The sequence below is a fragment of the Bombina bombina genome, chromosome 7 (genome assembly GCF_027579735.1).
Source record: "Bombina bombina isolate aBomBom1 chromosome 7, aBomBom1.pri, whole genome shotgun sequence".
Classification (NCBI taxonomy): Eukaryota; Metazoa; Chordata; class Amphibia; order Anura; family Bombinatoridae; genus Bombina; species Bombina bombina.
In genome coordinates, this window is record NC_069505.1 from 609,854,294 (window position 1) to 609,872,307 (window position 18,014).

The following is an 18,014-nucleotide window of genomic DNA, read 5'->3' on the forward strand; positions in this document are numbered from 1 at the left end:
TCGTTTTGATTGACATGATTATTGACTCTTATGATTATTTGTTTGGATGTCGTGTCAAACAGACAAATTTTTCTAGGAGGAAGCAGATCTGGCAAAGGATCAGCGACGCTGTTAGTGCCCAGGGTCCAGGAAAAAAGGATGTCGATCAGCTGAAGAAGCGTTACAACGACATTAAACGCTTCGCCAAAGCTAAATTGGCCAGAGAAAAAAATTCGGCACGTGCTACCGGAGGTGGACCAGCATATGTGGCAGACCTCAATGATTATGAGCAGAAGCTTGTTCAGCGTCTGGGACCAGAGATCATCACTGGCATAACGGATGATTGTGACAGTGATTTAAGAGGTAAATGTACAACATAGTTGACGTAAATGTTTTTTTTAAAGTTATGATAGGTCATTGTCTCCAATATATATTTCTTTAAAATAACATTATCTGACTTCTTACGCTTCAGTATCCTAATCTATATATGCCATCTAGGCCCCAAATACTGTAATCATTTATGTCGCATATATGTATAAGGGATTGTACAAGCCATTTAGGCCCCAAATACTGTAATCATTTATCTCGCATATATGTATAAGGGATTGTACAAGCCATTTAGGCCCCAAATACTGTAATCATTTATGTCACATATATGTATAAGGGATTGTACAATAATAGTGTTGTTATACTGCCTTTTTTTTAATGGTCTAACGGAACTAAAGATTTGTTGATTATTAATATAGTGATCCCTAAAGATAACACCCATGTGTTTATTTTCAAACCAGTATTGCATAGAAACCTTAAAGAGATAATGACAATAGAAATAATGTAATTTGAAACTATTAAAATAATATTGTATGTCCGACATTAATCATGAGACTAACCCCAGATCACATGCCTTCTTAAATTTCTGATCTATTGACTTCCATGTTGCGTTATTTGACTATAGAATATTATTGTTAACATCTTTCCAAATTGTTCTCCGCTTTATAAACATACTTTTTTCAGATATAGCTATGCACATAGTTGACGCAGTCACATGAACCATCTATGTGCATCAACCAATGATCATTTACTGTGCCTGTATAGATTTGCTTTTCCTCAAAGTATAAAAATCCAATGAATGCAAAAACATAATACATTTAAATATTTTTGAAAAAGCATTTTCTTATGCAATTTGTAAAGGTAATTATATTTGTTCATGTCCCTTTAAAGGGCCACTAAACCCAAAATCTTTTATTAATGATTCGGATAGAGAATTGAAATTTAAACAACATTACAAATTACTTCCATTATTTCTTTGGCTTCATTTTCTAGATATTCTTAGTTGAAGAAAAATAAATACACATGTTGAGCCAATCACACGAGGCTTCTTTGTGCATCAATCAAATGCTTTTCAACAAAGAATATCAAGAGAATAAAACAAATTAGATAATATAAGTAAATTATAAAGATGTTTATAACTGCATTCTCTTTCCAAATCATAAAAAAGGTGGTTGGCATGTCCCTTTAATGATTGAGCCTGCATTCACTGCTGTAATTATTATTATTAACACTTTTAGCTTTCAGTTTCAACTAGAAATAAAAATAAACCTAATTTTTTTTATTTATTTTTTTTAAAGCGATGCCAACAACACAAGCAGAGCCTGTGAGGAGTAACGAAGTGCCCACTTGTTCTACTTCATCTTCTGCGGTTTCAAGACCACCCAGTGCAGCTGTTTCCAGACCTTCGGCCAGTTTTACACATGGACAATTAATACGCTCATCATCTAATGTTACACACACAACTTCCTCGGCGGACACACTACCTGATCTAAGGACCAGCACTCCACAAACTGGTGTTGGTAGAGCAACTGGTAAGTACTTTACAAATGAATAATTTCAATGTTGTGTGTTTTATCTCTTTTATCTCTCAATTTTTTTTTTTATTTTTTTTTTTAAATGTCAAATTTCATTATTGACATATTCTATTTCGAGATCTTTTACAGATGGAATGTAATTTGAAGTTCAAATAGCAATGATCATAGATTTTCATGAAAGGGACACTGTACAATTTTTTTTAAATGAGGATTCGTGTAGAGCATGCATGCTATTTTAATCAACTTTCTAATGGTTTTAAAATTTATCATTATTTTCTTTTTGAGAATTGATCATAGTATTACATAAGAAAGCTGATAGAAATTCCATGCAATATATCTTATTCTCAAAAAGATTATTTTTGCTTCAGTGTCCAGTTAATTGCAAAATACATTTCCATTAATAATTTTGAATATATCGTTACATTGACAAAAAAACATTTTAATTTTATTTATTTATTTTTATGTTATTTATTTTTTTATATGTGATTTGGGACGTCTTTTCCAGCGATTGACTGGACATTCATCTCCATTATTTGATGGTATGTATCACATATGTATAAATATATATTGGTGTATGACGGTTGTATCAGCTCTCTCCTTCTATTCTATTTCTGCAAGTGTTTTTATAACATTTTATTTTTATTTACTAACAATTTGTTATGTCTTGATCTAGAAGAAGAAAACTCATCAAGGGAGATCACTATCAATCTCATGCCGATAGTGGAAAATCCCATTCAAGATGAACCACCAGGAGGGCATGATGGAAGTGAGACTCCAGATATTCTTGAAGATTTGGGAGATGCGCAACCGGATGAAATTCACACACCAGAAAACATTGAGGAACTTGTTGAAACACAGGCACCACCAATTGCACTGCAAACAGGTGGTGTAAATATTGACAATACACCGGCAGAAGGACTATTGGGCGATGTTGCATTGAGGGAAATGTTGACACTGGCAAGGCAATACAGAGAGGACCACAGAGAAATGCAAAATATTATTAACACAAATATTGACCGCTGGGCTGCTCTGTCAGAAAAAAATGTAGAAATAGAAATGCAAAGGAATGAGATAGAAATGCAGAAATTACAGCTGCAAAGAGAGATGTTCCAGTGGCAGAGGCAGATGGATGAAGAGAAAAACCAGCAAATTAACAGAGCTTTAACCATCAGTGAAAGGACATTACAATCTCTGTTGGCTATTGTCAGTGAAAGGGAGGGTACAACAGACCCAAAGAGGCCACGTCTGGAGTGAACATTTTGTATTATTTAGTCACTGTTCATTTTTTTCATCTGTATATTGTTTAATAAGTTATTTTTTGTGTATTTTAAGTTTAAAATGTTATTATTTAATAAAGACAAATTTTTTTATGGCCAAAAAAAAAGTTTATTTACATAAATTCAAACTCACTTTTGATTCTTCAACACAAAAGTTTTTCTCAGTTATTAATTGTCATTCTTCTGACAATCATCATGACAAAACAAAAAAATGAAATCAAATTACATATTTACGGTATAAAAAATCTACTTGCTCCATTAACATTCCCAAAGTTGCCCTAATTTTAGAAATTTTTTGTTTAACATGATCTTCAAGACAACTCTGAGTACTTTTGTCTGCAGTTTCAATAGTTGATGTTGAAGATAAATCTGTAGAAAAATAAATGCAAAGCAAATTTTAATTCAATTTTCATATACACATTCAATGTATGATAGGGTTTTTCATCACAAATATTACCTCCTGATGTGCTGTTATCTAGGTTATCTACTATATTAGCTTCTACACTTATGTCCACTCCTTTAAAGCTTTCATCTGGGCCAACTCCTATTTGAAATATACAATATATATTAGTTAAAACTTGGATTTTCTTAGATTTAAGATTACTGAGTATGAAACATACCTTTATCTAACATCATTGTTGGTAAAACTTCTATCCTTGGTTGAGTATCATCTGAAGTCAATGCTTCAAATATTGTCACACTATCAGGATTTTGAAATTCTTCCATTTCCATACTAGTTTCCATGTCTTCCATGGTAATATCTATGAACTTAATTACAAAGATAAAGATAGAAAACTATTAAATCAAAAACCTTGTATATATTATTTAAAACAATAATAATAATCATTAAAAGGGACATAGAACCCAATTTCTAAGTTTCATGATTCAGATAGTTCATGCAATTTAAATAAACTTTCTATTTTACTTCATTCTTTTTGTATCTTTATTTGAAAAGCAAGAATCTAAGTTTAGATGCCAGCCCATTTTTGGTGAACCAACTGTGTTGTACTTGCTAATTGGACAGAACCAATCAAAGAGTGCTGTCCATGGTGCTCAACCAAAAATTGGCTGGCTCCTTAGCTTAGATGCCTTCTTTTTCAAATAAAGATAGAAAGTTAATGAGGAAACAAATGATAATAGAAGTAAATTAGCAACTTGATTAATATTGCATGCTAAAACTTTTTAAGCCAAAACCTAAAATATATGATTTAAAATTTAAATAATAAGTCATTACCTGTCTGTGTGTTTTTATGACAAATTTCATATGGATTTGGAGATAATTCAATATCTAATAGTGTTATTGGCAAAGGTGGAGAAAGAGCTTCACTTCTGGGTGTTTGCACCAACATTGACCTTAGGTAGCGTGGTGGGTGTGCACACTTCATTCTCCTACTTCTCATATCTATAAACATATATATAAAAAAAAATTTGGAATAAATTTTTTTTATTTAATTATTCCAAGTAATTTTTTGTTTTCAAAACATTCAGTTCTGCATGCTTACTTTTCTAACATGTTTCAATGTTATATAGTAATATATTTTTATTTTATTCTACTAACTCAGTTCTGCATGTTTCAATGGTATATACTAATATAGTTATATTTTACTTTACTAACTCATTTCTGTATGCTAAGTTTTCTAACCTTTTAAGTGTATATAGTAATATAGTTAAATTTTAATCTACTAACTCAGTTCTGCATGCTTACTTTTGTAACTTTTTGCAATTGTATATACTAATATAGTCAAAGTAACACTCAGAAAATAATATTGTCCTGGATTCGTCAATGATGACGCAGTTCAAAAATAAACCCTTTTTTTATATTATTAAAAATTATTTCATATATAATTTTGAAACTTACATGTCCTTATCAATCTTCGAATCGATTTATAGTACTTCGGTTCTCTTCTCTTCAAATCACTATATTTTCTAAGACACTGTCGTCTTGTTGTTTTAATTTTTGAAATACGATGCATTCTTCTCAGCATCTCGTATATAATTTTGTCTCTGCATTCCTGTCTCACTCCCCTCACACCACCAATCCGTTTAGGGAAATATTTATCCATGGCATAAACTAATATCACCAATTCTCCAGCACCAAAAGGTTCAGGACGCGACATGTTAGACGATGACGTGATTAATCGTTATGTCAATCATTAGCGCATTGATATAGATATGTATCCCCGAAAAATAGAGAAAAATATAATGTATATGTAGATTAATGTATTTTATGAAGGTTTGTAAATATCGATGTTTATAGTTATTACAAATGATATTTGTTTTCTATACATTTTCTTTGTTTCAGATGTGTTGATATGTATTAAAATTTACTTTGGTTTACAATAGTTATTTTGTTTCTAAACATTTTATTTGTTTCAGATGTGTTTTTATGTATTAAAATTTATTTTGGTTTACAATTTTTATTTTGTTTCTAAACATTTAATTTTTTTAAGATGTGTTTATATGTATTAAAATGTTGTTTGGTTTACAATTGTTATTTTGTTTCTAAACATTTTCTTTGTTTCATATGTGTTTATATGTATTAGAATTTATTTTGGTTTACAATTGTTATTTGGTTTCTAAACATTTCCTTTTTTTTCAGATGTGTTTATATGTATTACAAGTTATTTTGGTTTACAATTGTTAATATATAATGTTTAAAGATTCTAATTTTGTAATAAAATAATTTATTTTGCCATTATTTTCTATATGCCACTATTCTTTTAACAAATCTTGAATGCAAAAATATATTATAAAGGTTAAGAAAATAAGTGCTAAGAGTAAGCCCTTAAGGTATTTATTTGAATATTGGAAAACCTAGTAGCTGTTAAAAATAGAGGTTAGAATAAAACAAATAAAATTAGCAAGTCTTTTTTAACTCAAAAATCCAATCTGATAACATAAAGCACTGTTGAATATACTGTCGCTTGTTACAGCTACAATTCAATGACACAATACAATGAATTAGCATCAGCTATGGAGGGATTACATTACACTAATCACATAATGTAAAAGAGTGAGAGCAGCTGTAGACACTAGTGTGATGTCACAAAGACAATGTATTACCTATAATATATTGTCTGTAATAACTTTGATCATACACTTTATTTATTTGAAACCTTTGATAATTGAAGAGCAACAACTGTTATGTATTTAACTGTTTATCATGAGTGATTTTTAATAACCTTAATTCTTAAGTTAATAAAGAAAGTTTTTATTGATCAACTGAAACTTTAATCCTCAAACACAAAATATTGTTCTGAAACCATGTCCCTTGTTGCATTTCCACGCCTATTAGCTTGTTCTACACATATTTCTTCTTGTAAATCATCAGCATCTATTGGATCTTCATCTTCTAATGGACAGCCTCTTTTAATTGCAATATTGTGCAGTATGCAGCAAACCAATATAATTTTTGCAACTTTCTCTGGTGCATACTGCATAGCACCACCAGAACGATCAAGACATCGAAACCGCATTTTCAAAATACCGAAAGTCCTCTCAATAATCCCCCTGGTAGATCGGTGAGCTTCATTGAAACGTACTTGACTTCTGGTCTGTGGGTTGTTATAGGGAGTCAACAGCCATTCTGTACATGAGTACCCTCCATCTCCTAATAAAAGATATAATAAATATAAATATTAATATAAGAATAATTATAAAGATTCAGAACTATACAATACAATTAAACTATACAGATTACAGTCGACAAATTGGGCGCAATTTTGGTACATTGAAATGAGAGACATATTAGACGCCAGTTATGCTTACCTAGAAGCCATCCATCAGGCATATTTCCGTCCTCAAACTTCCGGTATAACCCAGTCTGCCTTAAAATGTAAGAATCATGACAGGAGCCAGGAAAGTTAGAACGGACACTGATAATCCTCATGTTGGGGTCACAGACCATCTGGACATTCAAGGAATGGAAATGCTTTCTATTCCTATAGATCTCCTCACGAGCTTGAAGTGGTCTTACAGCAACATGGGTACAGTCTATGGCACCTAGGACATTGGGCATACCAGCCATCCTATAGAAATTTGACTTGATAGATTGCCATTCTTCAGGGGTAGATGGCAAACAAACATATCGATGAAAAATAACCATCATAGCCCCTATTACTTTGGATAAGTGACGTGAAAAAGCAGATTGACTCATTCCAATAATGACGCTAGAAACTGCCTGAAAGGAGCCTGTTGCAAAAAAATGCAATGCAGCTAATAGTTTCAGAAGTCCCGGAATAGCTTGTGAACGAGCAGTCATCGGCTCCAAATGATCTTCAATCTCTCGATACAGGTGTAATATCGATTCACGATCAAGCCGGAATCTTTGTATGATCTCTCGGTCAGAAAGGCCGTGCAAACCAACCCGTGGAAGGAATACACGGGGGACTCGAACTCTCCTTCTTCTAACCAATCGATTAGCTACATTTCCAGTATTCTGTCTTCTAGCCCGGATTTGCATCAAACGGAGAATAAACAAAAACAGAATTCTCTCCATAGCTGCTGAAATGAACAATGTAAGTACAATGCTGATATTACTGCCTTTTATATATGTATAGACTGGCGTCTAGTGGCTTTCCTATTGTTTTGTACCTTGCCCGCCACCTAAAAGGTGGCGAGGCAAAAATAACGAGGTGGGGGCGGAGATTGACGCGAGCGGACAAATAGATTTTTTAGTACATTTGTTTGTGGCGAGTTGGTGGTCAAATGTGTCTAATTACAGTAAAAAATGGAGAGGTAGCGAGGTATGGCGGATAAGTACGCTCGCAATTTTAAAGATGCGAGTTTTTACATAATTGACGGCTTTGTACATATCAGTTTGCGAGTTTGGACGCGAGATTTGTTGCGGGTAGCTCGCTGACTGCTTAGTGCATGGAGCCTTAAGTGTATTTAGAATTTTATACACTTCTATATGAAAGTATTGTGGGTGGGTTGGTGCTATGCATAAATGGAATTCAAACTCGAAATGTGGAAGTATAGACACTTACCACGGGACAGTATGCATATCCAGCACTCTAGCCCAGACTATAGGGTGTTGCTTTATATGAGGAATATTAAAATATAACTTTTATTCAATTTGGTTAAAAACTGTACACAAATATCACGTAACACACAACATTAAAATTCTCAAAGTAAGCTCTGTATAAGCTGATGATAGTGAACACAAATATTATATAAATGCCTTGATTATATTATCTCTATGTGTCACTAGGATTGTAACAACCTGCAATAATATAACTCCTATGCTAAAATTATTTTCGTTGGAAAGCTGTTGTATAGTTGTGTAAGTGCCCAATAGCAGTAAATTCACCAGTTATTACATGCTGAGGATCACAATGGAAATAACAACTTGGTATAATCGCTTGATTCTGTGTGAGTACAGGTATATCTGTATCAAACGTGTCTGGATGATAACAGCGTCAGTCACAAAGGTTATAACTATCACATCCTTATAAGTATACAGTTAATCTGAGAGCAATGCTCATAAGGTACTGCAAGCCGTTTTGTTTAATAGGTACAGATTATGTAGCGAAATTACTCAATGGTTGTAGTATCAGTTGGTTGAGTTGAAACTCAAGTTTATGAATAATTAAGGTACCATATATGATGCGTTGTATATATATACTGTATAAAGGTGACTGGTATATCTCCTCTAGATTTTTTGTGATCACCAGTGTATCTGGGTTATTGTACAATCTCACACCTGCTTGATCTTAAAAGATGTTTGTGATTATTATTAGTGAACGGACATTGGGACCTCTATTGATGTTGGTAAAGTAACTAAGCTCATTTACATTTAAAATTTAAAAAGTACCACCTAACCGTAACCCCCCCAACCAACCCCCCAAAATAAAAAAACTAACTCTAAAAAATCCTAAGTTACCCATTGCCCCTAAAGGGGCATTTGTATGGGCATTGCCCTTAAAAGGGCAATCAGGTCTTTAGTGGCCATTCAAAAATCCCTAATCTAAAACAAAACTCATCCAAAAAAATAAACAAAAAAACCTAACACTAATCCTGAAATAGGTACCAATAAAACACAATTATGGACACATATTGCAGTCCAATAGAAAATTCAGCCCTACGTATGAACAAGTGTATATATTAGTTTCAAAATATTTTACTTTGTCTATGTAACTTCTTCACCACTTTAGAAGTAGTGGAGACAATTAACCCTAAACTTATTAATTCAGGATTATTGACAGGTCCATTGAGAATAGGGAGTGGCACTAAAACAGAATCTCCTTGTGCAATAATAAATGTGGGCATCAGATAAACATACTAACTTTCATTGGATTAGGAAAGAAGCAAGAAAAGTGAACACTTACCTTTTGGAAGCCCAGGGATAGTAACTGCTGAACTACAGACCACCAGAGATGCCATCTTACCAAACATTTAAATAAACCATAAAAGCATAGGAGAAAGATTAAGTATTTTTCATCCAACGTACATTTCACCAAATCCGCTTGTTTTTTATGAATGAAATATATGTCAGGTAAACTAGAGATTAAAATGTCACAAATAGGAGGTAGGACTTGCAATTGTGTTTGGACACTCATGCAGACTCACTCTATATCCATAAGTAATCCCTAAAAGTTTTGAGTGACCCTTTAATATCCATTGGGATACTGTCCCCTCTATATGTGACTGAATATTCACCCTGTTTATAAATGGTTTTTCTTTTGTAATTTAAATAAATTGAGGTTTTATGTACATAGGAAGTCAAGCATAAGGGGCCCATTTATCAAGCTCTGGATGGAGCTTGAGGGCCCGTGTTGGCTCTCCAGAAGCAACAGCTATGAAGCAGCAGTATAAAGACCGCTGCTCCATAACCTGTCCACCTGCTCTGAGCAGGCGGACAGACATCGCCAGAATTCAATCCGATCGAGTATGATCGGGTTGATTGACACCCCCCTGCTAGTGGCCAATTGGCCGCAAATCTGCAGGGGCGGCATTGCACCAGCAGCTCACAAGAGCTGCTTGTGCAATGCTGAATACGTATTGCTCTCCGCATTCAGCGAGGTCTGTCGGACCGGATCCGCACTGTCGGATCAGGTCCGACTTGTTGATATGAGGTGAAACATTGGTAACACTCACTGTTATTACCAGGAGCTGGTTGTCAGTTCTGAGTTCTGAAGATAGTAATTACCATTATATGTATGCACACCTAAATTAACTAGTAAGTCCCCTGCTATTAAAGGTGATGCTTTTCCTATCATTAATGTTTAGGCTAAACTAAAAATCAATTTTAAAAGAGGAAATTAGTCAAAACACAAGGTGAGGAAGAGGTGTAGGTAAACACTTGCTCACAGAAACGTTTAGGGCTTGATTACAAGTGAAAATTAAATTAAACTAACAGTTATAATAACACCATCTAATAAAAACTATTCAATAATAATATTGCACAAAAAATGTAATAAGGCTCAAAGATAGGAGGTCTAATTTCTAAAGTTGTACATGTATGTATGTATATACAGTATATATGTATATATATATGTGTGTACATGTGTATTTAATTTTGCTATGTGTATTTATGTATTTATATGTGTATATATGTATTTGCAGACATATATACACATATAAACACATAAATATATATGGATACATATAAAGACACATATGTACTGTAAGCTCATTGGAGCCCTTTACCGTTAATTGATGACAACATGTTAAAGCATATTTATGCTATATGTATATTTAATAAAAGCTTTTACTATGTATTTATTGTAAATATTTTACAATGTTATGCACATAACAGAATATGTTCTATTTAATTATAAGAAGATCTCTCTCTCTCTCTCTCTCTCTCTCTCTCTCTCTCTCTCTCTATATATATATATATATATTTATATATATATATATAGAAATATATATATATATATATATATATACAGTATATATATATATATACATATATATCTGTATAAATATAGATAACTATATAGAATATAGTATATATACTGTATATATATATATATATATATATACATATATATCTGTATAAATATAGATAACTATATATAATCATGTATATATACTGTATATATATATATACAGATATATATGTATATATATATATATATATAGCGCTAATAGATGAAGCACTCTCTGGTCTTATCTAGTGTATAACCCAATTTTATTGAAGTGACGTTTCGGGGTGTTCACCCCTTCATCAGACCAACGTTGGTCTGATGATGAAGGGGTGAACACCCCGAAACGTCACTTCAATAAAATTGTGTTATACACTTGATATATATATATATATATATATATATATATATATATATATATATATATATATATATATATACTGTATATAGTACCAAAATACCATCAGATATATGTAGAAAAATGCATTTCAGAATAAATTGAACATATTCTTCTATGTGCAGTACATTGGAATGTGAAATATTCATATTTTTGTTGGGTTAGCGACAACTAGAATATGTGATTGTGTTTGCACAAGAGTGGGGCGTTTTTTTTCAACTCATAATACCAGCACAACCCAATAAGCGCAAAAAATCTTACTTCTAGCGCAATTAATGCTCAAACGGGAGCTTTAATTTGCGCTGTACTCATAATTTGGTCCTTATTTGTAAACAGTTGGAATATGTGAGAAATTTGTTTGTTTTCTTCTGTCCAAAGCTATATTCGTAAAACCATAGGCTTCCTGTAGTCTATTCTACTTGCAACTAAAGCATTTAAGAGGGAAGAAATGTGTTCAATCTACAGTAACCAATACAACATACATAGAACAATTGTATAAGCAGTTGTGTCTTCTTAATTTGCAACAAACATTACAAAAACTATATGACATCACCAGCCAGCTCAAAGATTAACTAAGATGTAAATATATTTTATTTTCTTCTCCTAGAAATAAACGCAAGTGAGACTGTAAAAAACAGCACATTATTAGGAGAATTCTATCTAAAGGCATTTAATGTATCTGATAAAGAACAACTTGTGGTTGTCATTGGGGTTTTGTTTATGTATTTACTGGCTGTATTCGGAAACGTCACTATTGTCACACTTGTATCTCTGGTGTCCCAGCTGCAAACACCGATGTATTTATTCCTGTGCAGTTTATCAGTACAAGACATCATGTACGTATCTGCTATTTTGCCAAAGCTGTTGGCCATCACTATCACAGGTGACACCAGCATAACGTTCTCAGGCTGCATTACACAGATATTTATATTTGTTTTCTGCATTGATACAGAATTTTTACTACTGACCTCTATGGCTTACGACCGCTATGTGGCCATCTGTATCCCACTGCATTATCCTCTAATTATGAGCAAAACGGTGTGTGCTCTGTTTATCACTGTATCTTGGTATGGCGGCATCCTGAATGCATTTGCTTTATCCTTGATTTCATCTGATTTAACCTTCTGCAATAAACAAGAAATCAACAATTTCTTCTGTGATGTAATAATATTACTGAAGCTCTCTTGTAGTGACATCACATATATTATTAATTTATTTACACTAGTTGAAGGCACAGTATTTGGTTTGTTACCATTTATACTCATAATGATTTCCTATATCTATATCATAGCCACCATCCTAAAGATCCGATCATCATCTGGAAGACTGAAGACCTTCTCCAGCTGTTCCTCCCATCTCACAGTTGTTGTACTCTTTTACAGAACTTCTAGTAGCTTGAATATGAAATCTAAGTCAGAACATTCTCTGGAAATAGATAAACTGCTCTCCATAATTTACACTGGCATGGTTCCCATGGTAAATCCACCGGTTTATAGTCTGAGAAATAAAGAGGTTTTAAAGGCTATGAAATCTTTTTTGAAACAAAATTGAATAAATCTTAAACATTATCATGTGCTAATATATAGGTAAGATTACATTTATCTTATTGTTTAAAAGTATTTCGGCTAGATTACGAGGCTTTTTTTTCCACCGCTCACTGAAGACAACGCTAGTATTACAAGTTCTCTGAATGGCTGCGTTAGCCTCAGAAAAGGGAACTTTGAGCAAATTTAGCTCCACTCCTACCTGTAATACCAGCGTTGCCTACGGTAGCGGTGAGCTGGCTAAAACGTACTCGTGCACGATTTCCCCATAGGAAACAATGGGGCTGAGCTGGCTGAAAAAAAAAACTAACACCTGCAAAAAAGCAGCGTCCAGCTCCTAACGCAGCCCCATTGTTTCCTATAGGGAAACACTTTCTAAGTCTGCACCTAACACCCTAACATGAACCCCAAGTCTAAACACCCCTAACCTTACACTTATTAACCCCTAATCTGCCGCCCCCGCTATCGCTGACACCTGCATTATACTATTGACCCCGGACACCGCCGCCACCTACATTATCGCTATGAACCCCTAATCTGCTGCCCCTAACATAGCCGACACCTATATTATATTTATTACCCCCTATTCTGCCCCCCCAACGTCGCCGCCACCTACCAACACTTATTAACCCGCCACTATAATAAATGTATTAACCCCTAAACCGCCGCACTCCCGCCTCGCAAACACTATAATACATTTTATTAACCCCTAATCTGCCCTCCCTAACATCGCAGCCACATACCTACAATAATTAACCCCTAATCTCCTGCCCCAACATCGCCGCTACTATAATAAAGTTATTAACCCCTAAACCTAAGTCTAACCGTAACCCTAACACCCCCTGACATAAATATAATTTAAATTAAACTAAACAAATGTACTATCATTAACTAAATAATTCCTATTTAAAACTAAATACTTACCTATAAAATAAACCATAAGATAGCTACAATATAATTAATAATTACATTGTAGCTATTTTAGGGTTTATATTTATTTTACAGGCTACTTTGTATTTATTTTAACTAGGTACAATAGCTATTAAATAGTTAATAACTAATTAATAGCTACCTAGTTAAAATAACTACAAAATTACCTGTAAAATAAATCCTAACCTAGTTACAAATACACCTACACTATCAATAAATTAAATACACTACAATTATCTAAACTACAATAAAATTAAATACACTAAAATAAATTACAAAAAAAACAAACACTGAATTACAAAAATAAAAAAAGATTACAAGAATTTTAAGCTAAATACACCTAATCTAAGCCCCCTAATAAAATAACAAAGCCCCCAAAATAAAAAAAAATGTCCCTACCCTAATCTAAATTACAAAAAGTAATCAGATCTATTACCAGCCCTTAAAAGGACCTTTTGTGGGGCATTGCCCCAAAGTAATCAGCTCTTTTACCTGTAAATAAAAATACAACCCCCCAACCTTAAAACCCACCACCCACATACCCCTACTCTAACCCACCCAATACCCCCTTAAATAAACCTAACACTAACCCCCTGAAGATAGAATCCTATCAGCCAATCGGAATTCGAGGGACACCATCTTGGATGACGTCCCTTAAAGGAACCTTCATTCGTCGGGTAGTCGTCGTGCTGGAAGGATGCTCCATGCTGGAGGTCTTGAAGATGGAGCCGCTCCTCGTCGGATGGATGAAGATAGAAGATGCCGCTTGGATGAAGATGTCTGCCGGTCCGGATGTCCTCTTCTGCCCGGATAGGATGAAGACTTCTGCCAGTCTGGATGTCCTCTTCTGCCCCATCGGATGAAGACTTCGGCTCGGCTGAGTGAAGATGACTCCAGGTAGGGAGATCTTCAGGGGGTTAGTGTTAGGTTTATTTAAGGGGGATTGGGTGGGTTAGAGTAGGGGTATGTGGGTGGTGGGTTTTTTAATGTTGGGGGGGTTGTATTTTTATTTACAGGTAAAAGAGCTAATTACTTTGGGGCAATGCCCCACAAAAGGCCCTTTTAAGGGCTGGTAATAGAGCTGATTACTTTTTGTAATTTAGATTAGGGTAGGGACATTTTTTTATTTTGGGGGGCTTTGTTATTTTATTAGGGGGCTTAGATTAGGTGTAATTAGATTAAAATTCTTGTAATCTTTTTTTTATTTTTTTGTAATTTAGTGTTTGGTTTTTTTGTAATTTATTTTAGTGTATTTAATTTTATTTTAGTTTAGATAATTGTAGTTTATTTAATTTATTGATAGAGTATGTGTATTTGTAACTTAGGTTAGGATTTATTTTACAGGTAATTTTGTAGTTATTTTAACTAGGTAGCTATTAATAAGTTATTAACTATTTAATAGCTATTGTACCTAGTTAAAATAAATACAAAGTTGCCTGTAAAATAAATATAAATCCTAAAATAGCTACAATGTAATTATTAATTATATTGTAGCTATCTTATGGTTTATTTTATAGGTACGTATTTAATTTTAAATAGGAATAATTTATTTAATGATAGTAAATTTATTTAGTTTTATTTAAATTATATTTATGTTAGGGGGGTGTTAGGGTTAGGGTTAGACTTAGGTTTAGGGGTTAATACATTTATTATAATAGCGACGATTTGGGGTTAATAATTGTAGGTAGGTGGCGGCGATGTTAGGGAAGGCAGATTAGGGGTTAATAAAATGTAAAATGTATTATTATTATAGTGTTTGCGAGGCGGGAGTGAGGCGGTTTAGAGGTTAATACATTTAATATAGAGGCGGCGATGTCCGGTCGGCAGATTAGGGGTTAATAAGTGTTGGTAGGTGGCGGCGACGTTGGGGGGGGGCAGATTAGGAGTTAATAAATTTAATATAGGTGTCGGCGATGTTAGGGACAGCAGATTAGGGGTTCATAGGGATAATGTAGGTGGCGGCGGTGTCCGGTCGGAAGATTAGGGGTTAAATACATTTATTATAGTGTTTGCGATGTGGGGGGGCCTTGGTTTAGGGGTTCATAGGTAGTTTATGGGTGTTAGTGTACTTTATAGCACAGTAATTAAGAGCTTTATGTTCTGGCGTTAGCCCATAAAACTCTTAACTACTGACTTTTTTTGCAGCTGGAGTCTTGGAGGTAGAGGGTCTACCGCTCACTTTCTCCAAGACTCGTAATACCAGCATTAGGCAAATCCCATGGAAAAGATAGGATACGCAATTGACGTAAGGGGATTTGCGGTAGCCTCGAGTCACGGAAGAAAAGTGAGCGGTGAGTCTCTACCTGTCAGACTTGTAATACCTCTCAATGCTGCTTTTTAAGGCTAACACAAAACTCGTAATCTAGGAGTTTGTTTGGTAAAAATTATAATGCACTTCATATGTATTATTTAGTAGAAGAATATTTATTAAACATAATAAAAATAATAATAATAATAATAATAATACTCTTCATACAGATAGCTGCATAGTAACATAATTAATGAGGTTAAAAGGAGACTGAAAAATCAATTGAGTACAAAAACTACAGATATTCTCTAATCACTCTTTACTCCACTAGAGTAAAGATTTTTATGTGCTTGTATTACAAGTTAAAAAAAAAAACTTTTTTTGCTCAAGCAGTAACCCGAAAAGCACAAAAATCTCAACTTACAATACTGCATGCACGTGAATGTATTGACCCATAGAAATCAATAGAGAAAAAAAAAACTAACACCAACTATCGCGCAAACACGATCACATTTTTGCATTCCCAATAAAAGTCAATGGAGAGACAAAAAAGTTGAAAATAAACACGAAACGATCGCATATTCACATTTGCAAATGTAAAATATTTACAGTAAATACATATTTAAAACCTTTATTAAACATGAATATTGCATTAATCATATTTTCATCTACTTAATGCAAAAGGCTCTAATGCACTTATGTATATGTACAGTATATGTCTATATGTGTGTACATATATATTTATGTGTTTATATGTGCATATATGTATTAACAGACATATATACAGTAAACATATAAATACATATGAACACATATATAAATAAATACATATATATATATATATATATAGATATATACACACAGTATATATACACATACATTTACATTTTAAGAAATGTATATTTATGTATCTCAATGTTAAAACCCTTTGCCTGCCTTTTTTTCCTAACACCGAGATCTTCTATCTTTGAGACCTTGTAACTTTTTTGTACAATATTTTTTTGGGGGTATTTTTTATGTTTTGTTCAACTTTTTTTTTCGGGGATCAGATAACCACAGCTTTGAAATCACGGTAAGGATTTTGCTCAACTTGTAATATCAGCACAATTGAAAACATAATAAGGCATGCGCAAAACTGTTTGTGCCTCCCTTGTAATCAATACCATAATGTATTTTTTTTTGTTTGTTTTTTTGCTATTTAATGCTATTTAAAAAATGTACATAGATAGATATTTGATAGACAGATAGAGAGATAATAGATGGATAGATGATAGATATATAGATATATAGATAGATTGATAGATAATAGATAGATAGATAAATAGATAGATAGATTGACAGATAGATGATGGATAGATAAATAGATAGATAGATAAAGAGATAGATAGATAGATAGATAGAAAGATAAAGAGATAGATAGATAATAGATTAGATAGATAGGTAGACAGCCAGACATACGGACAGATAGATAGATATAAAAATAGATGATAGATAGATAGATAGATAGATAGATAGATAGATAAAGATAGATAGAAAGAGGAAGATAGATATATAAATAGATATATAGAGACAGAGAGAGAAATAGAGATAGATAGATGATAGTTTAATGATAGATAGATAGACAGACAGACAGATAGATAGATAGATAGATAGATAGATAGATAACATATAGATATTGATATGTATAGATAGAAATAGATAGATGATAGATGGAAGATAGATAGATAGATAGATAGGTAGATGATTGATAGATAGATAGATAGATAGATAGATAATAGTGGTGCGGATGGAAACAGATTATAATATGTTCCCATAAAAGTCACCATTGTGCATTTACCTTTATAAACCAGTACATGACAATGCAAGTGTGACTTAAAATCGAATATCAAATTAAAATTAAAAACGT

The 18,014-nt window shown here is 33.2% G+C and overlaps 1 protein-coding gene across 1 annotated transcript; it reads left to right on the forward strand.

Moving 5' to 3' along the window:
* Window positions 1–12,220: 12,220 nt before the first annotated feature.
* LOC128636694 (olfactory receptor 13F1-like) lies at window positions 12,221–12,937 on the forward strand. Its single transcript, XM_053689680.1, has one exon. It carries the CDS (start codon window positions 12,221–12,223, stop codon window positions 12,935–12,937), a length of 717 nt encoding a protein of 238 aa, XP_053545655.1.
* The last annotated feature ends 5,077 nt before the right edge of the window (window positions 12,938–18,014 follow it).

Excerpts from the sequence above, each read along its gene's own strand:
- LOC128636694 (XM_053689680.1), top strand. The coding sequence starts at position 12,221 with ATGTACGTATCTGCTATTTTGCCAAAGCTGTTGGCCATCACTATCACA.